Source organism: Triturus cristatus, chromosome 6 (assembly GCF_964204655.1).
Source record: "Triturus cristatus chromosome 6, aTriCri1.1, whole genome shotgun sequence".
NCBI classification, from domain to species: domain Eukaryota; kingdom Metazoa; phylum Chordata; class Amphibia; order Caudata; family Salamandridae; genus Triturus; species Triturus cristatus.
This window is the reverse complement of record NC_140589.1, coordinates 1862514775-1862539152: the sequence shown is the minus strand read 5'-3', so window position 1 is coordinate 1862539152 and position 24378 is coordinate 1862514775. Positions and strand designations below refer to the sequence as shown.

General features: G+C 43.8%; 1 protein-coding gene across 1 annotated transcript in view; it reads left to right on the top strand.

The window, feature by feature from the left end:
• The window catches only part of LOC146822222 (uncharacterized), a 563188-nt gene that overhangs the window by 32169 nt on the left and 506641 nt on the right, over positions 1 to 24378 (top strand). Inside the window, exons 4-5 of the mRNA XM_085609987.1 lie at positions 19706 to 19846; positions 23538 to 23693. Coding sequence (XP_085466113.1) covers positions 19706 to 19846; positions 23538 to 23693 — 297 coding nt within the window. The remainder of the gene's footprint in view (positions 1 to 19705; positions 19847 to 23537; positions 23694 to 24378) is intronic.

Sequence of the window (24378 nt, the reverse complement as noted above, 5' to 3'; positions counted from 1 at the left end):
ACAAAATCTGACAGTTGAAGCGGTCTTCCCTATTGGAAGACTTAGCCCTGACACACCTTAGTGGGTGTCATGCTTCATTATACGGCTGAACTCCTCATTGGGCTGGCACTGCAATGCCCCCACGGGCCAAGTGAGGGGGCTCTTTGGTAGAGATCTTCTGTTTAAGCTGTATGAGTGATTGAGTCTGTGGATCTTTAATGATAAAGTCGTATTTTAAGTCACAATTTTGAAACTGGCACTGTTCAAAATTGCCATTGCCGCGTCCTAACCATTTGGTGCCTTCAGCCTGTTCATGAAAAGGTGTAGTTGGCCTTTGCTTATTCCTCCCAAGAGTATCTTAAAAGGGGGACTAGGTGTTGGCAGGATGGGCCATCTTGACATAATGGGAGGAGTGGGGCTGTAACCTACCACACCTGCAATTTAAAGGAGGTTCCTCAGCCCAACACAAAGAATTTCACAATAGCCTGTTGGGAACCCCCCCCCCCCACCCACAGACCCAGTAGAGCCTGGGCAGGGAGACAGGAAATTTTAAACACCTCAATGGGGGCAAACTCTAGAAGTTTCTTTCATTTCAAAGTAGGTACCAGGTATAAAGCTAAGACTCTCAGACCCACTCTTTAGATCACTCGTGCCTATGGACACTACAAAAAAAGGACTGACCTGATGCCAGAAGATTGCCCTATTGCATCAGGCCTCCCCTACTGTCTGAGAAGGAAGACTGGAACTATTTCCTTCATCCCAGGCTACCTGAGTGACTCAAAGGGTTAGTTAGCTAACCCCCTCTTCTGAGTGTTCAGGAACACAACAAGCTCCACAGGCCTCACTGGATCTACCCAACTATTCTGCTGTGCTAGACATGCCTGGACATGCATCTGAATATGACTGAGCCATGCTGGCCTCTACTGGAGTAAGTTCTTGATACCCAGGAGGTGTCTCCCAGATCCTATGTTTTGTGTGCTTGTTTGTGAGTTTTGAATAGCACCTGAATCTCCCCCATAGGAGTATCTCTGCACTGCGGAAGTGCAAAAGGAGACTAACGGGATGAGAGTCTAAAACAGAAAGGTTTTAAGAAGCCTTCTAAATTGAAGATGGTTCCAATACAGGGGAGCAAGGTAAGAGACAGCTTTCCCACCCATCCTTGATTTCTTGACCCAGGGAACCAGGAGAAAGAATTTAGTTCCTAAGCGTAGCACCCTAGTGGGGGTGTAACGTTTGAGTTTCTTGGCGAGATAGACAGGGCCCATGCTATACATGGCCTTATGGACGGTGCAACAGATTTTAAACTTAATACGCTAGCGTACCAGGAGCCAGTGGAGCTGTTGAAGAAGAGGGAGAGAACCTGTTCTAGGACGGGCAATTGAGACGAGGCATGCCGCGGTGTTCTGGACTACCTGCAGATGGCTCAACGAGGACTCATTTGCTGAGACCAGCAGAGAGTTGCAATAATCTAGTCTGCATAGTACCAGTGTCTGGATGAGGGTATGAGATCATTGGTATAGCATCAGTTCAGCTCCTCCTGGAAGAAAAGAAGAAAACCTAAAGTTTTGAGCTCTTCATGACCCCCACTGGGCTAGTTTGCACCAAGATCTTGCCATCCGGGCCAATCAGCATTGTGAAGCTCCAGTTAGCCCGACTCTTTATACAACAGTGACCATCAGTGACAACTGCCCCACGGGAGATCTGCACTTTGTGCTACAGCATCAACAGCCCCCGTGACCACCAATGCAAAGCTCCAGCAATGACCGTCTGTGGAGCTGGATAGGCGCTTCGCTGCGATGACAAGCCTGCTCTTTGCACTCCAGTGGCAATCACCCGCAACACTCTCCTTGCGGCCTCCTCTACCACTCCACCTGGAACAGAACTCTTCACACAAGACTATAGAAGGTAACCTTTTCAACTAGACAAATCCTGGTCCCTGTATCCAGCCCATGCTCCATAGCGTCAGACTGAACTTGTGACTTTTACTCAGTCTAACATGGCCAGATGACCACAAGTGTCACTTTGTGCTTTAGGTGCTATATTTACCTTATTTTTTTATTGGATATTTTTAGCTCTAATGATTGTATTTTTACTGGTTTGGTTTCAAGTAATGTAATACATTTTGCTTTATTTTTCTATGTTGGTGTGGGATTTTTCTTGTGGTATGTTTTCACATTATTACTGTTTGTGTGCTGCATAAATACTTTACACATTGCCTCCAAGTGAAGTGTGGCTGTGGTTTGTGTCAAGCTTCCAAGGGATAAGCACAGGCTCATTTAGTGGCTTTTCTTGTTCACCCTGACAAGGATTGTGGGTGTTGTTTTAGAAGAGCTCACATCCCCCTCAAACAACAAACCAATTTCTCACAGTCTCCAACTCTGAATTTGGGATCAAGGCACCTTTTGATCACCCCATTGTCAAAATCATATTAGCAGTCAATCAAGGTATACGTACAATAAACTAGTTGAGTCTGCAGGACCCTATCATTCAAATTAGCATAATGAGATAAAGATCCAAGAGGTAATTGCTCACTTCCTAGCTGAGATGAATAGAACAACATAACCATTAACACAAGGCGGTCACTAGAGGCTCTTTTTTATGTTAGCCAGAATGAATAAAGGGCGAAAAAAGATCTGGATTTAATAACTAACTTTTTCAGCAGGACTAACCTGGTACTTGTATTGGGACCGCACTATATCACATCGGACTGAACTTCTAGTCTTTGTTATGTATATGGAACCACTGGCAGAGCGTGTGAGGAGAAATGAATATATCTCAGGCAGTAAAACTTGGGGTGATACACATACATTATATATGTATGCTGATGATGTTCTAGTCTCACTGAGTGGCCTCATAAAATCTCTTTCTGCCCTCATAGAGAAAATGAAGGACTTTGCCCAGTTCTCAGGGTTGTGCTTAAAACTGCAATAAGCTCAAATATTGACTACATCCACCCCTCATGACCAACAAACCCAGTTATGAAAACAATTCCTTACAATGTGGGCTGCACACTTAATCACATATTCGGGGTTCCATATGCTGCACTGATATCTTCTTTAGGACTCCCTAGACTCACAGAGTTCGGAGATGCGATCTCCAATCACTAAGGACTAAGGACCATATTTAAGGTCAAGTTGTGCAGTGTAGCGCAGCAAGTATCTTGCTGCGCTGCATGACAGGTAAAAGCGGGAATGCGCCGTATTTAAGGCACTACAACATTTTCCCCTGCGCGATCGCCCTTTTGACTGCCTAGATCTAACGCAGACACCCTTGCTCCTTCATTGCATGCCGGATTGTTTTTGTGCTGGAAGGAGAACTTTCCTGCACAAAACAATCCCCTGAGTCAAATTCTTCTATCTATGGGGTATATTCACAAGAACGTGTGATAACTACCGAGTGTAACGCAACTTTCAATATCGCAACCCATCGTGGGAAAATAACCCTGTGACAACGTGGGATTCACAACAAGGCGTTAGCATACAATAGTCTGCCGAAACCGCGGACAATGTCTGCGATAAAACTACCTTGATGGAGATAAAAACACAAACCACAACACCAAAAAACCTGCGATGGGCCAAAGCGCGATGAGGAAATCAACGATAAGCAGCGCCAGGCCTGCAGCACACACCTGGCAGGTGGGAAAAGTCTCCATAAAAGCAGAAAAAACACCCACACACAAACTGACCCACACACAAGCACCATTGAGGCAGCCGTAGCAGGCGCAGAGGACAAGCGCAATCCCACAATCACCCCGGACCACCAGACTGGGACCTCCGGGATAGGGTAGGGCAAGGACAAGAAGACAATGTTCAGTCCGCAGGTGAACAGGATCATAGTCACGGAGGTGATGGACCACCATCAACAACTCTTCATCACCTCCAACGTGTCACTGGGCACCAAAACTGCAATATGGCGGGACATCGTCGACAAGGTGAATGCCGTCGGAGAGTACAAGCGGACAATGGATGAGGTCAAGAGGCGATGGAATGACATCAAGCGGAAGACCAAGGAGAAACTCTCCGCCAACCATAAGGCAGCAATGCAGACCGGAGGTGGGGGCCCCGCGCCACAGCTCGAGCTGGATGACATGGAGGAGCTGGTGTCAACAGTCATCATTGTGGATACTGTCGCCGGAGTCGGGGGACCGGACACTGCTCGACAGGAAACAACACAACCGCAACAGGGTGAGTGACCACCAGGTACTGGGGGACGGGTGGAGATGGGCACATTTGAACACATGCACAATCAAGAGGAGCACAGTGCACACCCACAATGACTCTGGGTCATCGCCTAGATCTACAGACTGTCACAATGTACAATGCCATGCTGTCTGAATGTCAACCTGTACCATACATCTACACACATGTGAATACATTGTAATACACCATCTCCCCTTCACATTGCAGGGGCACCGTCAACACCTCCTGCAGAGCAGTCCCAGCCACTCTTCACGGATGACGTGGAGGACAACACCAGCATCGACACCCAAACCATCCAAGACATCATTGACCTCATCCGCCACTCACCTCCAGGCTCAGGGCAGCCCCGCTATATCGATGAGACCCCACCCATCACCCAAACCACCCAACAGGAGGCACCCACAGCCCTGGCACCCTCCCAAGACCTCCAGAAACAACACATGGCCTTCCAACACCATATGCTGGAGGGCCAGACGGAGACGGATGAGCAGGTGGAGGTGGGCTTCGGCATCATGGCTGCCAAACTGGATGCCATCCTTGGGTGTCTATGTCTGCCCATGGTCTCCAACGAGCCCTGACTGACATCTCTGGAGTCATGACGCAGAGAGAAGAACAGCTGTCCGCTCAGAGTGGCTCCAGCGATGTCAGCCGTGAGCTGGCACACATACGGAGGCTCATGGAGGACATGGTGTGGATGGAGGCGGAAAGGATGGCTGCCACCGCTGCACATCATCCAAATGTAGCTGGGATCTATCATGCCCTACAGACCTCCACCATGGCATTGCCTCTACAAGGCGTGGCGCTGATGAATGCTGCTGCCCCCACACCATCCACATCCCCAACCCCTGGTGTGTCAGTGCCTCCCAGTGTGGCAGCCGGATCCACTCAGGCCCCTGATGTGTCAATGGCAGACAGTGCGGCAGCCGGTTCTGCAACACCCACAGGTGGGCAGGGCACACACCCGGGGACAAGGACGTGGATGGGACTGTGGTCAGAAGGACCAGGCACTAGCATTCGTTACAGCCACCTGGCCTGTTTCAGCTTGGTCCCGCACATGGCCTCATGACCTTCCACTGACCCACAATACACTCCGATGCACTCACCTTGGACAATGACATGGACTGCCACTTCCGGATTGATGACCAATGACACAGCGACAAGGCTGCGGACTGTACCCTTTCCTTCAGCAGGACTTGTCATCCCCGGATGGACTCTGGCTGGCTCTCCACGGGCCCATATTTTGTAGTGTGCTGGGCATTGCCCATAACTGCTCCAGCTGCATAACTGCACTGGATGTGCAATAAACATCCATTGACGCACTGCTGTGTCATGTCTTTCATCAGTCATGTATGCATGTGTGGATGAAAGTAGACAGTGATTTCCCTTGCGTCAATGATGGCCATCCTGTGGGATGCCAGTCACAGTGTTACATTGCAGTTTGTGTACCGGGTGCCGTGGACACTACAACAGGGTCATGGAGTAATCAATACCAAGCACCAAACGTGAGACCTGCGGAACGTGGTTGCACAGTGTGGAGGGTGCCATGTCTGCAGGCCCCGGGCTTGTGGCTTGCAGCGGCACGTGGTGGGACATCCAGTCTACACGCCGGTGGCAGAAGGTGAGCAGTCAGCCCTGAGTGTGCATGGGCGGGCATGCACCGTGGGCGGCGGGTGCTTTTGTGATGCCTCTGCATGGGCGGCTAGGTGATGTTATCTTGTGCAAGTGTGTGTACTATGCCAGTCATGTATCTGGACTCTGTTTCAGATGAGGGCTCTGAATCAGATGAGTATCCTGGTGTACTGCTATACATACCGGCACGTGGTTGGAGACACACCGGTGGCAGCAGGTGAGCTGTGTTGTCTGGGTGCGCTGGGGAGGCTCTCTCTCTCTCCCTCTCCCTCTCCCCCTCTCCCTCTCCCTTCCTCTCTCCCTCTCCCCCTCTCCCCCTCTTCCCCTCTCCCACTCTCCCACCCTCCCACTCTCCCACTCTCTCCCCTCTCCCCCTCTCCCACTCTCTCCCCCTCACTCTCTCACTCTCTGTCCTTTGATGTGCGCAGGACACACTTTCTCATCATGTTTTTTGTCTTGCAGGCTTTGACCTACGGACGGTCCCTTGAGGAGCCGCCATGTGTCTTCATTTAATTTCAGTTTTGATTTTAATAAAGTTTTATTTGTCGCTTCGAAAGTGAATGTGTGATATTCATTTCAGTGACATTTAAAAAAATATATAGTGCCTTGGGATGAATATAAGTATAATTACATGAAGAAATAGTTGAGTTATCTCTTCCAAAAGTACTTCATTTTGTTAGAAAAATCTGTAGATATTTTTTAATCAATCCAGAATCAAATGTATCCCAACCACAAAAAAATAGTGTGTAAACAATATTTTTTATATATATATTTATAGTATGTTTCTCATCACGTTCTTTTGGTACATATATACATGTTTATCTCTTCATCACAATATGCAATTGTCTCTTTGCCCTACTAATCAATAAGGATGTTTACAATGATTTTATTCTACTAACATTCCTTGAATGAAAATCACTCTTTTAAAGAAACACAATGGATTGTTTTTTTCACAAATACTTATTGAGTGTTTTTTATCTGTTTCATCACAGTTAAATTTCATCTGAGTGTCTCCAAATTAAATATCGACGCGTTTCAGCCTACGTAATTTTAGGCCTCTTCAGGACTAGGGCAGTCAATAATGCATTTTTTCAATTCGACCTATAAACAAATATACTATTTAGTATATGTATCCACACATAACTAATAATATTTACATATATATACACACAAGCACATACTTAGGAACAAGAGACAATGTATTTACATCGGTACATTGTTTTAGTACTTTCTTTTCTCTGAAGTGACGTATTGCGAGTGATTAGTAGATGCAAACCACCCAAATGTGAGTCTTTAAAGACAAATAACAATAACAACAATATCCGATTGTGCGTGTTACGTGGCCGAGAGGGACAGTATACCACTACTTACTTTACTTGAACTATTTCATTCAAAATAATTACAAACTATATATGTATGTTAGCCTCAAAAAACAAACAGACCCGGTCTGACTATGGCATTATGGTTCATATAGCCATTAAAGTGAACTAATTTCAAAATCGCTAATAACACTTACTCAGTGAGGGACGGCTAACAAATACTGCCGCTTTGTCAAAGGGAATATATCTGCGATCACTTGAGTCTTTTTCTTGAAACAACGTTTTCCTAAAAAATGTGGAAAACTGAACCTCAATATATATACATTCAAGCTAAGTGGTGGATACAAAAAATTGTATTACAACCTAGTCTGCGGTGTACCTGCACAATCTTTTTAGATAATGGTCATCTCTAGGAACCGGCCAATTTTGAATCACGCCGTCAGGACAAGCTAAAAAAACAACAAACAAATGAAATGAATTCGGATGTCTGGGATAAGTTATCCAATTCTAATCCTAATTCTATAGAGAGTCTCTAGTATTTCTTATAGTACCTAGTATTGCAGTTGTGTACGGTCCTCGTATTCTTCTCTATAGGATCCGTGAGGTCCGATCGATCCGCACTGCTATGTTAATTCAAACGCCCACTGTACGTAAGGACGTGTGTATACGTCACTGAAGGACATCGCTTAGAAGATGGACTCATATTAATCCCAACGACACAAAGGAGAGACTCATACCAAAGGAAAGTCTCTGTGTAGAAAAATAAAATTAAAATTCTGTATAAAAGACCAATTAGTTATGGTCCATATACTTTAGAAATATTATTCTTAATGTGACCGGGTAGAATAAATGAATATCTAATATAAAAGTATTTATAAGATATGTCGGCTTTCCAGAGAAACATATATATCGGGGCTGTCTATAAAGGGATTATTATTTGACTGCCATATGAGGGTGAAAAGGGGGTATATATATGATGAAATTATTTATTTCTGATTACATATTCTAATGTATATGTAAACTGTCTTTCTGCTCTACAAAATAAAGAAACAAATAAAGAAACAAAATTGGAAAAAAATTCAAAAATAATAAAAGTGAATATCAAATGGTTTTACCTTATAACCCCAAAGAAAAAGTAGTGGAAATACATCACTCCTTACAGTCTTATTGTCCATAGCATTGTGTACAATAATGAATTATGTACAATGTCATTTCTGCTAGAGGCCATGTGTTTATTTCTTGTCTTCCAGAAAAATAGAATAGAATGGTGAACAGATCATTGTAATAATGCCCAAATCTCATCTTTGTCGTTGAGGCCCATTGTAGCACTATGGTACTTCTCGATTAGTCTGGCTTCTAATCTATTTAATTTGATTTGAAGCTCGTCTCTCCCTACATTACCAATTACGCATAGCACTGACCACTTTAAATCACTTTCAGTGTGATGTAGAGTTTGGTAATGGTGCACTAATGGTGCTCCTTGAACTTTACATTTGATCCTAGATTTGTGTTGTAGGATTCGTTTTTTCAAAATTTGTGTCGTTTGGCCTATGTAATATTTATCGCATGGGCACTTAATGCAATATATTGCATTCTTAGTATTGCAGTTCGAAAAGACTCTTTGATGATGTATTTGTCCATTGATATTTACTTGTTTCGAATTCTCTGTTAAATTGCATGCCAAACAGTTTTGGCAACGAAAATGGCCTATTATTGGTGGTAAACTGAGCAGGTTTCTCAAATCTTTTTTAACTGTCTCTGTGTATCTAGCTGCTCTCACAAGCTGTTGTCTGATGTTTTTTCCTTTTTTAAATGCGAAAAGCGGTTTGTCAATTCCTAAATGTTCTATCAGTTTCCAATTTTTTTGAATAATTTTTTTGACTTCATTGGCTTTAGGGTCATATGTGAGAACACATGTTAAAGGAATCTTCTCGTCTTTTTGTTTAGGGGTCAACAAGGTGTCCCTTGGTGTATACCAAGCTCTTTTAAGAGCACCTTTTACCAATTTCCTAGGATACCCTTGTGTAATTAATTTGTCTTTGAGTTTCTCAGCATTGGTGAAATAATCTTCTTTGTTAGTACAGTTTCTCCGCACACGAAGAAATTGCCCATATGGTAAATTTTCTTTCAACGTGCGCGGATGACTGCTGGTAAAGTGAAGAAGGGTGTTACGATCTGTAGTTTTGGTATATAGACTCACACCCAACTGGTCTTTATCTTGTTGTACAAACACATCTAAAAAATTGATTTTCGCCCGATCTTTAGATATGGTAAAATTAAACTCAACAGTCCTTGAATTTAGCCAGTTATGGAAATCTGTCAGTTGTATTTCTTCTCCATTCCAGATCATGAATATGTCGTCTATATAGCGACACCAAAACCCTATGAGGTTTCTAAAGGGGTTGGTGTCGCTATATATCCACTTTTTCTCAAATTCTGCCATAACTAAATTCGCAATTTCTGGGGAGAAGCTACACCCCATTGCCACTCCGGAAACTTGTAAATACATGTTTTCTTTAAAGCTAAAAAAATTATTTTTTAAGCATAGGTATGCTAATGATATTATGAAATCAGTTGGGACCTGGTGGGGACGATCTCGTTGGTCTAAAGTGTATCTCATTACTGCTAGAGCCTCGTCTTGGGGTATATTGGTATACAAAGACTCTATATCGAATGATACCAAAAATTGTTTTTCTTTGTTATACGGTAAGCCTTCTACTTTAGATATTAAGTCCATTGTGTCTCTAACAAAAGATGGTGTCTCTTTTACAAATGGAATTAAAAATGTATCTATGTATTTGGCTAGGGGTTCTAAAATTGAACCGCAGGCCGACACAATGGGCCTTCCTGGTGGATTTGTGAGGGATTTATGTACCTTTGGCAGCACGTATATATTTGGTACTTTAGTTTTGTTACTGTTTAAAAAATCAAACTCGTTTTGACATAACCACCCTTCTTCTAGCCCTTCTTTGGTAATCTCCAAAATTTCGGATTTCAATTCCAATGTCGGGTTGGATTCCAATAATCTATAGTGTGTAGGATTAGACAATTGTCGGATGACTTCTTCGTCATATTTGTTTGTGTCCCAAAGTACAATTCCTCCCCTTTTATCAGCCGGCTTGATAGTTATTGTTTGATTTTCTGATAAATCTTTTAAAGCTTGTACTTCTTGTTTGCTGCAATTAGTGTTGTAGAATATCTTTTTCTTTTGGAAGGCATCTAGTTCGCTTAGGATCTGTTCCTCAAATACCAATATTTCTGCTGGTAGAAGAACACTTTCTGGAATGAAGGCTGATTTATTTCTTAGCCCGCTTACATTGATCTGTTCTTCCATTTCTTTTTCTAAAAAAAAGGCCTTTAATCTAACCTTTCTAAGGAACTGTAATACTTCTGTTTTTGTATCAACTGGATTTTGTAACGTTGTGGGTACAAAAGAGAGACCTTTGTATAACACTGATAATTCTGTTTCAGTAGGAACATAGTTAGATAAATTGTAGATAGGTATGGTTTCTAATGTTGTGGGCAAATAAACAGTATTGCTGTTTACCGTCTGTACGTTCTCCTCCTGGTTCGGAACGGTTCTGACTCCTGATTTTGGTATTGATCTGGTGCTTGATACTGCCCCTGTTGTGGGTACTGGCCCACTTGTGGGTTGTAACCTCGCCATCCTGTTCCACCCCCTCTGTTTCGATACCGGCCTCTGCCAAAAAAAGGTTGGGATCTTGGATATTGGGGGTAAGGGCGATAGCCACTATATGACCCTTGATCTGAGTCAGATGAAGTATCTGAAAAAGTAATAAATCGATTTCTTGATCTCCCTCTATATTGGAGATTCAAAGAGCTAGGGTTATTGTTTTGGTAAAAATCCTCTTTCAAATATGGGTAGGTTTCTTCCAATTTAAATTTTTTTATATCTCTAGTAACTTTGCTTGTTTTTTGATTAGTTGTGTGAATTTTAAAGTCAGCAATTGTTTTTTCCACAAATTCTAATAAAGACTTGGCATCTTTGATAGTATTGTCTCCTAATATCTCGTGTTCTAGTGCCTCAATTTCTTTAAGCTCTACGTCATTAAATCTCAAGGCAGTTTCAACAGATAGTGCCATCCAGTCTCTAGAACATTTTGTACCCACACCGCCGAATTTACCTAGATAAGTTTTATCTGTGATAAAAATAACTGGAATATTCTTTACTTGAAGTCCTACTGGAATAGTATTGTTTTTAAGATGTTCTAGCAATACTTGCGCATGTAACTGAGTTCTGATGTTTTTCTTTTTTAATTGTTTTAGTCTTTCAATTTTGTCCACATTTGTAGTTTGAATCACAGTTTGATCCCCACTCAGTAATGAGGGGATTTTACATAGTGCACTAATTTCTTCTTCAGTGTAACTCACTATGGATGGTTCTGACATGACCCTGGATATCTATGGGGCTGTAATATATTTAACCTAAGTATGTGCCACTAGAGGCTGGGTTATCATTGGTCTGGAAATATATCTGCTTGCAATTTATTATTTGTCCATACACAGATAAGGAATATCCTCTCTCTTGAAATACCCTCACACTTCACAAAGTGTAATATAAACCTTTTTGCAAAAAAGGGGGTTTACCCGTTTAACCCTCTGGCACCCGGGTAAATACACAACATTTAAAAAAATATATAGTGCCTTGGGATGAATATAAGTATAATTACATGAAGAAATAGTTTAGTTATCTCTTCCAAAAGTACTTCATTTTGTTAGAAACATCTGTAGATATGTTTTAATCAATCCAGAATCAAATGTATCCCAACCACAAAAAAATACATAAACTAGTGTGTAAACAATATTTTTTATATATATATTTATAGTACGTTTCTCATCACGTTCTTTTGGTACATATATACATCTTTATCTCTTCATCACAATATGCAATTGTCTCTTTGCCCTACTAATCAATAAGGATGTTTACAATGATTTTATTCTACTAACATTCCTTGAATGAAAATCACTCTTTTAAAGAAACACAATGGATTGTTTTTTTCACAAATACTTATTGAGTGTTCTTTATCTGTTTCATCACAGTTAAATTTCATCTGAGTGTCTCCAAATTAAATGTCGACGCGTTTCAGCCTACGTAATTTTAGGCCTCTTCAGGACTAGGGCAGTCAATAATGCATTTTTTCAATTCGACCTATAAACAAATATACTATTTAGTATATATATCCACACATAACTAATAATATTTACGACACATGCATTTCAACTGTTGTGATTGTGCGACATCATGCAGAATATTTTGTACATGTTTTTGTCTAGCTGATGTGGCATGTCTTTGTTGGGGTGGGGGTGCCAGGGAGGGGTGGTCCGGGGGGTGGTGTGGGTGAATGTTGTGGCCCTCTTGGGTGTCCGGGCCGCATGATGTGTGGCTCCATGGCATCTGCTGCACTTCCGATGTGGCCTTGGGCTGGTCTCCCTTTTGTGGTGCTGGCTGCCGTCTGACTTAACACCAGGTCAGGGCAGGTGTAGATTTCCTGGTGCAAACGCGCCTTATCGCTGGTTTCGTGTTCTTATTGCTGATCGGGCTGGTCGTTGAGAATGTTGAGGTGTGGTGTTGTCGCGACCTTTGGCACGGGAAAGCCTACTCTGCATCTCATTAGAGATAGTTGCGGGGATCCTCTGTGGCGATGTTTTTTGCGGCTGCTATCGCGGGTAAACTGTTGCTGTGGGCTGTTTACACCAGCTTGTGAATGGGGAGGTAAATTTATCACGACTTTGGCTGCGATAAAGTGCAGTTAATTCGGCGACAGCTCCTTGTTAATATGGCCATATGTGTGCTGCGTTGCGCATGCACCATGTTGCGCGCTGCATCCCTGACACAACTGGGGTCATATATATGCCCCTAAATGTGACAACTCGACTGCAACCAATGCACAACCCACTGAGCAATGTTTGCATAAAATGTGTTTGTGCAAACGATTTATCCTTTGAGACAGAAAGCAGGGACCGTGTGTGGAAAATCAAACTCATTCATTTTTTAACGATCACTAGAAACGCAGAATGCATTTTAAAATTTTATTTCTACAATCCTAATCTCGTTCACGATTGTAACAACGCGGCATTTACAACTATAGAAGAACAATTCAAATAACACTGCAACATGGTTGTTGCATGTTTATGGCACTAGCAGCCTCATTTGCAACTTCTAGGCACTGTATTATTTCTAAACATTAGAATACAATTCCTACTCATGTGTTTCTAAGGTGGGGCACGCGCACACCTGTTACCGAACAACAGGATCTGTTGTGCAAATTAAATAGCAACCCCGCTGTTCCTGTCACAAGGCGAAAGAAAATCGTGGCTGTCCAAGATCACACACAGCATCACAGCAGCCGCTGAAGGCCAGAAGCCTCACAGGAGCCTTTGATATCATGCACGGCTGCTCTCGATGGCCCACTTGATGTCCCTCTAACCTCATTCCTGATGCTCGCAGTCACTCTGTTAGTAACTCATCACAATGAGGCACCCAACCAGAGGCTGAACTGGTACTAGCTGGGATGTGTTTGTATAACTTGATTATCAGAGCTTCAGGACGCATTTGCAGAGAAGAAGAACAGGCTGGGAAGGGGCATTCGGCGGAATCCCAGTTACTCCCTTGTCCTCTGTTTGAAGAACATACGATTCCTGCTGAAAAGAAAGGTATTTGCTCTGGAAAAACACAATATTTTTTACGATCACGTAGTGATAAGGTAGATGCATTAAGAAATATTCATGATTATGTGCAACGACTATATGGGCTGGGTGAAATAAAAGAAGGAAACTCATTAAGGAAGGTACAAAGGTGCAAACTCTCCAATTTAAAAAAAACTGTCCAGTTTGTGTCATCCAAACATGCAGGAACAGCTCCTTTTTTGCATGGTGATGCAATAGGGTAACATTTGAGTTCTCTGGGCTGGTGATGTTGACATAAACTTTCCACAGAACTCAGAGGTCACTCAGGGTTCAAAGCCATGGAAAATGGTTTAACCCTCTGTGGCCCAGCGGAGGCTGCAATACCTTGTGAGGCAGTAGCAGCTGGGTTGAATAACACAGCTCCCCCTGTTGATGGAGAAGAGGAAGCGCATACATATCCAGCGAAGAACAGATGCTTGAGTCTGGCTAGAGCGGAGGCTGGTACTGCTGGTGCATCAGGCTTGGTGGCATTAATGGCCCATCAAACTCTGCATCCCTCGGGATGGCCAACTGCCGTTCACTGGAACTGGCTTGGCCCAAGTGGTTCCTTCCTGTTGAGATGGGCAGGAGGCGGTGGAGACTAATGAATACCAAGCAAACATGGACCAAGATATTGGTCTTATTTGTGGACCTTTCAGTTTGTAAAATGAGAGAGTTCCCTGTTCACTAATGGCCGATAACCATTTGGTTCCAAAATAGAAGGGCGCAGCTTCACAGCACTGCTTCTCTTGTCGGTAACAGGGCCTCCATTCTTATTTTTGTTCGAACTGGCTTCATCTCTTTACTAGAAGAAAAGAGACAATAGTTCAGCCAATGAGCTTGAGAATAGTGAACCGAAGAACCAAAGGATGTATCCAAACACACTTGTAAGACCAACCAAAAAACTAGGTCCAGTGCTTTTGAAAGCATGAGTTATGCTAGTGCAGAGGGTGTACAGCAGGTCAGTGAAGCGAGGCAAGAAAGGAGTCTGTAGGAGCTTCTGAAACACACACGAAGAGGGAGCTGTTTGGAGGGCAATGTTTTCGCCGCTGAGGTTAAAGATATTCCTTTTTGAAAAAAATATTGTAACAAGCTTAGTTAATGCATCAAACATGTAATTATCATGTCTATTTTGGGCCAAAGCACCATTTAAAGCAATCTTCATGGTGGGGGATATTCGGTAATATAGTAATATTTCACTGTTTTTGCACAGCTACCATGTTGGCCTTGATGAGAATGTCATCATTCTTTAGAAGTGCATGATAACTGCAGTGGGACTGGAGTGCAATCCATCGCTGGCACAGTTTACCTACATTGCATTTGGTCACTGTCATGGAAGTATTTATATTATATCTGGAATATGGTCTGTTTACTAAGGGCCCAGGAACCGTGGAACAAAACTCTTCATGTATACAGTAGTATCTCCTGGCCACAAACATACTACATTAGAAACACAGACAGTCACATTGTAAGTACCACTTTGATCATTTCATTCAAGTCATTACAGTAAGGTTTTATTTCCAGTGTCCACCTGAAGACTGTGTAGAGTTAAGCTTTGAAATGTATAGTGTTTTAAATCTCTGGTGGGAGCAGGGGGTCCGCTGAAAAGTTGTATTCAAAACCATCATTTTTCAGTTTATCATGCATGGTCTTCATATAGCTTCTGTACGTTTTGTTTGCCAAAACATGGTACCCCCAAAAGCTTTTCTCATAAATACTTTCTTTCAAATACTTAATGCCTTTGAAAATAACGAATTGATATTCTGGGCAGAGTGCCAGTATGGCCACTGGGAGGAGTTGCCGTTTCTTCAAGTCAGCATCCATCGACTGAAAATATTGTTTTAGGCGGAGGCATTACTGGGTCCTCCAGCTTTTTTGCTGACTAATGACATCACCCCCAAGTGATGGGAGGGACAGGTTTGCTCTGAAGCATAAGTCAGACCTGAATCTCATTGAAAATTGGAGGTTTCTCAATTCCACTCATTCTACCCCAAGTGACGGAAAGTGTCCTTTTTCTATCGTCTCCCCACACATTTTTCCCACTGCTTTTGTTCATGACTCTGAAGGTGCATTAGACGCTGCCGTCCAGGCCCCAGTGCACTCTCCCTGAAGTATGATGTATGTAAATTGCTAACCCCAATTGGCAAGAACTTTACCCCCTCTAAGTTCCTGGTAAGTGGTACCAGTGGAACGCCGGGATATGGGAGTTAAAGGGGTCACCAGGGCCTGCAGCACACATTGTGCCATCAGACTGTCCCAAGTAAAGAAAAGGCAGGCCGGACATTACAGACTGCAGGAGCAGTGCAAACTGCACATATAAATGCAAGTTTCTATGTCACTATAGTAGATATTATTCTAATAAGGGATACTTAAGTGTTCAGGGGTCCATAGGATAACAATGGGCTGTCACTCAGGCCACCCAAGGCTGCCTGCTCCATTATGGTCCCACTGAAAAGTGTCATGTTTAGTATCAAACAACATCAAATCTGACATGTTCCCCATTTCTGATTTGATGTGGCATGTACCCATGCTAGCTAAGAGGTTGCCCACCTGGTTGCCCCCGTCTTTCCTGTGCCCAGGCCGACAGTCTGCAGCTGCTGCCACCAAGACAGGAATCTGCCCCCCTACCAAGAGGTGCGACACTCCAAGGAGTCGGAAACAAATGCCTGCCTGGGCGGGAGATGATGTCACCTCCAGCCCTGAGAGGATGGCTAGTGAAGTGGCACATCAAGGCCGTCAGCTTTAAGGCTCTCACCGCCTCTGTAACCTGGCTGTTTCCCAAAGGAGGAAACAGCCCGCCACCTGCCCTCAGACACATTTGCTCCAGGGCAGGTGGGAAAATCAGGTAGTCGGGAGGCATACACCCCCAGAAGGCTAGCCACACCCCTAGGGTTTGCTACATGGTCTGTACAGCTGAGGATGGGTGCTGTCATTTTTAAAAGTAGCAGAATAGTGGGTTTAGGGTAGAAAGGATGGCACACACCCCTGAATGTAGTCACCTCAGGAGCGTATTAGCCGCTGGGGCTAGTAGCTGATTGGCTACTTGCACCCACAACCCTAATGCCTCTAAATATAGGATTTAAGGGGCACCCCTGGCACCAGAACTGCAGATCTGCCTGAATTGCAACCAAGGACAAAGAGGAGACCTGAGTCTGCAACTTCAGAACATGCATAAAGCAAAATGCCATAATCTGCAAATGTGGAAACCACTCTGCATCTGCACAATTGTGACTCATCTGGGACCAGAGACTGGTTCAAAAAGAAAGGCGGACCCCTCTGCAAGCCAAAGACAGCTCCAGAACACCCCTGGAGTAAAGATACTAGTCCCCTGCAGCCCGCATGTAAAGCACACTACTGAAACAAATGAATCACTGGTAATCAGGCCTGCAGAAGAATTTCCCAAAAGTAAATGGTCTACTGCATTGTGGGAAAAGTAGTCCTGACCTCTAGCAGGTTTCAAGCATCTATTGCTTTCCCCGAGACTCAAGGATGTTGAAGTAACCAAAAATTGTGTTTGCTGCTACCAAGGCTTGCTGGTGGCCAGTTGGGCAAGCACTAACTTTGTTCGACACTGCACCTCAAGACAATCACACAACATCATCATCCTGCTGCCTCAGTGGTCCCTTTGGCAATATTTTTCATCCCTTTCCTCACCGGCCGCAAAACCAGCAACCACGGATCCTGCCTTCAGTAGCAGGGACAGCTAGGACAACTCTGCACCCGGGCCCTACGAGCCTGGTAACATTCAGCTGGCTGTCAGAGCCTGGTCATGGGACCCCCATCACCTTACTTCCCACTAGTTTTCTCTGGACTCGACCTGCAAGTGACGAGTGTCACTAGTATGTTTTCTTGTTGACAGCAACTTTACTGTTTTGCAGGAGTTAAATGAATAATGTTAAATTTACTAGTGTGAATCCAACGGTCCTACTTGGGGGACACAAAAAGATATTACATAGTGAAGCCTCACCAGCGTCAATGCATAATCCCCACTTTTCAACACCAAGGCTTCACTGCACATTATTTCCACGTAATACATGGGTCCAGATTTTAGTGGAACGTGATAGCGACTTGTGCTGTGATCGGATTTACTTTTCAACACAAATCATGATTTGCATTGGAACACTGCATAAAGTAATGTATCATTAGCGCTATGTGCTACTTTGCATCTAGGGGGTGTTCCATAAGTGGTACATGGGTATTCCCAATCAACCACCAATGGGTTTTGACATACCTTCCTATCCACTAACAGTCATAGGAAGGGCTTTGCGCCAATAAGGGACACTTTCTTGAGGCAGCAGTAACTGTGCAGCAATTTTAGAATTCTCCACATTATTCCACCTTTGTAAGTGTGCTGCACTGTACAATGAACATGCAAAGTATGAAAACTATTAAAGCATAGTTTTTGTACTGGAAGGGTTTACTTCCAGAACAAAACCTATGCTTGATGAAACGCACGCACCCGTAACTGTTATGCAAGAATCTGTGATTTGCCTCTTATCCATTTTTTTTTCTTTTGGGCGGGGAGTTTTATGTAGTGGAAACTCACCCCACAATTATAAGAGCGCTTTACACATGCACCAGTTGGATTACAGACGGACATATTCATTCTTTTGTTAGACACGGGGAGATTAAGTGATTTGCCTAGAAGCACAAGATGTGGAGCGTCCCTGCCGACACTCGAACCCGGTTCCCCAGGTTTGATGTCGACCGCTCTAGCCGTTAGGCCACATCATCTCTAATCTCACACCAGTACTGGGGAAGAGAAAACCAGCAGATATTTTAGCAGATATGCTGCTGTTTTTCTCTCATTGTTTGACATGATGCAGCGCAGCAACTTTGGCTGCTGTGTTGTGTTGCATCAAACCAAGTAAATCTGCCCCTTAATATTTTCCTTTCTACAAAGAGCCTCGTTAGGATCATCCTCACATCTGGCATAGATACGCTACTGCTCCCGATTCATGCAAGACTCCTGAAGTCTGAATGATCATACGATTCCAATCCTTAGATAGGTCCTCTTGGCTATTATTCCATCCCATACACCACCGTGTACCAGATGGTAGTCGTAATTTGGTCTCATATTTCTATGATAAAAGTAAACGTTATCTAACATGGCTGTCTAAGCGCCTTCACCTTTGCGTCACAGTGTCCGCCCAACTGTGGCTGCTTCATCTGCTGAACAGCCCAGCAGCCCCTTCCTATCTGCCTCTAGAATTGTCACAACCACCCTAGAGTTCTCAGCCTCTGCTGGGTAACTCAGCTCTGCCTCTCTTGGCCCAATTTATAGCTTGGTCAAGTAGGAAGCCCTAGCCCACCTATTTGAAGGCAACCTTGGTGAACTCAATGATCTCTGGGATGGCTTTTACTGCGACTTTCCTTATTAATAGACAGCTACCCTAGTAGTACCAGGTGGAGGTCGAATTAATGTACCGGATGACGGCACAGAAGATTGTGTCTTTCTGCTACTCACACTCCTTCCATAAAATGTCAAACTAAACAAATAGCACCTAGAACCTCACACATGACCACAGTCTGCAACTATAGATCATCCTACCTCCATACACTTTTCAAACAACACACTCAGTCTCAGCCAGCATCACAACAGACAAGGTTGAGGGTTGCAAGGCCTCACAGGTAGCACTGGAGGGCCAAACAGATCCAAGTAGGATTTGCATGGTGACTGTTCTTAGCTCTCTCCACATTAACCTGGGGGTGAATTGTTCGGGAGATCTCACTGGAAGACTCTGAAATGTGTATATTTGACTGCATCTGGTTTTTATGTCTACCTAGAAGTGTTTATGTTTAAACAAACAATGTTTTATTCCTACCCTAAGTGAGACAATACAAATGAGCCAAGTATTTTGTTGTATTGTGATTTATGTTACTATGTTACAGCAAAAACATTTGGATGTCCCAAAAAGGATGCACTTTGTAAACGACCATGGTGGGACACATGTGAGGACGACACCGACTGCTATGGATACGAGCGCTGCTGTGACTCGCACTGTGTTTTACCCTGTGAGGACCCTGTGATAGGTAGGAGCTGTGATAATTCAAAGGAGGCTCACAGTATGAAGTAAGACTTATTCAGGCTGTTTACAAATCATTAGCTATAGTGCTGAGCATAAAACAAGGACTCCTGGCCTGCTCTACAAGAGTCAAACTGTGTGAAAATGTAATAAAACACACCTACATAAATAATCGTAGACTGTGATAATCATTTCACTTAAAGGACAAAATTTAGTAGGTGATGCATTCAGAGTAACTCTAAGTGAACGTTTCATGCTTTCTTGTGTCTGATAATATATTAGAATAGAAACTGCTTGAGTGTATCCTCAAATGTTATAAACAAGGAGGCATATTTATTATGATTTTACATCGCCCTTGCCCCGTGCAAGGGGCGACACAAAACCTAGAATTATATTTTACTTGTCTTTTTAGTCCTACTGGTACTGCAGCCATTGATCTTGGCTCTCTTGATCCAGGTTGTCCTTGTTCAGGTAATCAGGAGCCTGGTTATTTTGTTCCTGGTCTACCTGGCCGTAATTAGTCCCTATCTTCCTTATCCAGGGTTCCTGGTACTACTGACCAGTGCCCTCCATGGCCTGATCTTTGTAGTCCTCTCCAATCTGGTTATGATCCTCCTGGCCCTAGTCCTTCTGCTCCTTGCTAGGTCTGCAGATAACTTTACAATGTACGGACCCTGTACTTCTTGGTCTTTCTGATCATCATTCCCATGTACTCCTGCAACTAGGCCTTTGTACCTTGGGTCTCATGTTTCACCGACTCTGGGTACTGGACCTCTTCACCCCCTCATGCTAATTCTGATCCTCATCCATCCTTGTCCTGCTCCTCTGGTTTATCTGTTCCTAGTCCACCTGCTCATGGTTGTTCTGGCCCATGTAGTCCTGGTCTTAGTTATGGTACATCTCTGTTTGGTTCCTATGTATCGTGTCTTTTGTGCTGGCCCCATTGACCTTGTTTTCACTAGTCCTCCCAGTCTCCAGGTCCTCCTGCCCCCCCCCCCCCCATCCTAGTCCTACTAGTCCCCCAGGTCTACTGGTGTTCCTGATCCAACTTGTTTATTTCAATCTGAGGAATGGGTTGCATTTGAAAAAAAGTGATCACTTTATTTAAAAGCAATCACAGAAATGCTGGACTACTGATTCCAGCAGGCCACCATCCCTGTGGTTTACATTAATATTCATGAGGTAGGTCAATTTGCTACACCCTAGGAATCGCTAAATGAAATTCTATGAGTTTCATACATTAGGAATAGTGATTGTCTGCGAATCGCAATCAGGCAATGTCAGTTAGGTAATTGCTATTCTTAATATTGATACATCCAGCCCCTCCTTCGCTGTTTATCCATCCTCCAGTCAAAGTGTACATCATCTCTCCTATTTAGGCTGTGTCTGGCTCAACAGCAGTGATTATGTACTATTTTGCAAGTTGCCTGGTAAATAAGATATTATGTCCTATTTGGCAGCGGACGGATAAATAGCCACTTCCTTCTAATATATGACTTAAATTAATAGAATACTTCTCTGGATTAATCTTTAGTTTCAAAACATGTTATTACAAAAAACGCCCAGCTGATCCTCTCTCACTAATGAACCCACAGTCACCAGCTTCCATAATGGGATGAAGGCCTTCACCACCTGGGTGAAGGACAGCTGCCTCCAGCTCAACTCAGAGAAGACTGAAGTCCTCATCCTATGCTCCACTCCATTTGCCTGAGATGACTCCTGGTGGCCCACAGATCTTGCCCCCCACAGACCATGCACGAAACCTCTGCATCATCCTGGACTCCTCGCTCACCATGAACCACCTGATCCATGCTGTCTCATCACATTGATTCCATACACTATGCCTGCTCCAAAAGATCTTCAAGTGGATCTCTGCGGAGTCCAGAAAGATGATCACCCACGCACTCCTCAGCAGCAGACTCGACTACGACAACGCACTCTATGCCAGCGTCACCCAGAAACTCCTCAAGAAACTGCAGAACATTCAGAACGCACAGCCAGACTCAATATCCCCTGCAGCAGCCACATCACAGGCCACCTGAAAGAACTCCACAGGCTCACAGTCAACAAAAGAATCACCTTCAAGCTCCTCACACATGCCTACAAAGCTCTACATGACGTGGGACCTGTGTACCTCAACAACTGCCTTATATTCCATGCACCAACCAGAGACTTCGCTCCGCCCAACTGGTCCTGGCCACTGTCCCACGTATCCGCAAGACCACTGCTATAGGAAGATCCTTCCCTACCTCACAGCAAAGACCTGGAACACCCTGCCTCTCCACCTCAGGCAATCACCATCACTGCCTCAATTCAGGAAGGACCTCAAGACCCGGCTCTTCGACTGAACCACAGTGCCTGCAATGGATCAGCAGTCTCCCTCGCCCTCCCAGCGCCTTGATACCCTTACAGGTGAATAGTCGCGCTTTACAAGTCACTTAATTGATTGATTGATAGGGGCTGAAGAGCCACGCCCCCTGACCTTTTGCCCCTCAAGAAGAGTGTTGATCTGGCTGAACAAAGGTCAGCATGACAGACAGTCTTCATTTTCAGGTCAGGCAGCCAGGAGTTAAACATGCACTAAATGTACAGGCACCTGACTGCCTGAGCTGAACTTTGCTGGGCTGAGGATGTCACAGCTCCTGTGGGCGTGACCTCCTCAGCTCAGTAACGGTTCCTGAAGCCCTCCTTCGTGACGAGGGGTAGCATCACTCATTGCCTCGGACCTGGGAGCTTCCAGTTTAAGCCCTGAAGCGCCCAGGGCCGAGTGCCAATCCGTGACACTTAGTCACAGTTGTGGTGAGGTCAGCAATTTTACTGACCCCATCTCACTCTGTGATGAGTTTGGGACTGCTGTCTTGCACCTTAGGTCAACCAATGAGGAAAGGCCGCAGTCCAAACCCTCCTGGGACCTCTGAGGCTTGGGAGTGCTGCCTTCTGTCATTGACTGACCTAAGGTCAACCAATGAGAGGAGGCAGCAGTCCCAACCATCCTGGGACTTCCGAAGCAGTGCTGCAGGTAAGTGTGATCTTTTTAAAGATTATTGTTTGGATGGTACGTGAGTGTATGTTTGAATATTGGGTAATGAGTGTTGTGAATGGACATGTGTATGTGCGCGCTTGTGTGAATGCATGGGTGTGAGTGAGTTTGTATGTGTGCATGTATGTCCCGTCCCTCCCCATCCCTCATAAAATTACCACCCTCCACTGGTCTGTTATCACAACAGAAGCATGAATGACTGTTCCAAGAAACTGGAATTTGTTAGTAATTGAAAAAAATATATTTCTACATGTAAGATCAAAGCGAGAGACCAAATAATATTTGAATTAAATTTGGAAATTTATTTTCTGGAAAATACAGAAGTTTGAAGTGATGTTGTTGTGCTTCAAATCTAGAGGGAGATTTAAAGATTGTGCTCATGTAAAGACCTGCAATACCTTTTTGTTGAGGTTGCGCTATATAAATCTACAAAATAATAATAAAAATTAAAAAAAAGGGTTAGCAAATGATTTCCAAAAGTAACTTCTGTTTCTCCTACTCTTTGAGTCTGAACTGATTTTTGCACAACTAACTAAAAATATTTAATGGCATTTTGTAAAATATGTTTCCATGCTGTGGTTGCTTGAGCTCTTCATTACTTTCCTCTTGAATCCCTCACCCCATTCTAAGAAATTGTTCCCTGCTTTTTAATCTGCAGTGAAGAAGGGATCGTGCCCACTGCCTCCCACCTACCCGACGTGTGCTGACTTCCACAGCCCACCCACGAATGCGTGCTCCGCAGACCAGCATTGCCCAGGAGAGAAGAAGTGCTGTGAATACGGCTGCCGGCTGCAGTGCAAGGAGCCCTTGCAAGGTACTGAGCAGTACCAGTTATGGAACCCATGCGAGATCCTGAGCCGAGCCCCAGGGCCGGCTTTAGAACTGGCGGTGCCCTGATTGACAATGTTTGTTGGTGCCCCCCCCCCCACCCCCCCCCCCTCAATGACCACCTCGCCACGGATTCTGTCACTACCACTATTGGACAATGCCCCCCAAGTCTCCATAACCACTGCCTCTGGTATTAATTTATACCAGTTTAAGGTGTCAGAAAACTTTACATCACACACACATTGCACAGATAATTATACATGTATAAATCAGTGTATAGGAAATGTTATATAAGACAGAGGTCTACAAGGTGTAGGAGTCATATGACATCCAAATTGGTTTTGAGTAAAGTTTAAGAGCCTTTGGTCTGGAAAAAGCGCAAATTCAGAATGTAACATGTAACACCGTTGTTAGGGGTATACTTTAATAATAAATGAATTTCTACTCAAATGAATACTTTTTGCAATATTAGGATAAGACTGGGCAAAAAAACCATGTAGCTATAATATATTCCTTGCACTTGCATGCAGCTCATTGACGACAGTTAATAGCTCACTGCTCTATAATAGGATTTTAACTTTTAAACTGCTAGTAACAAAATGAGATGTCTGACAAAAGTGATAACCCATTGACCCTATTTATAGTGTATGCACTTTGTGATCTGAATGGGA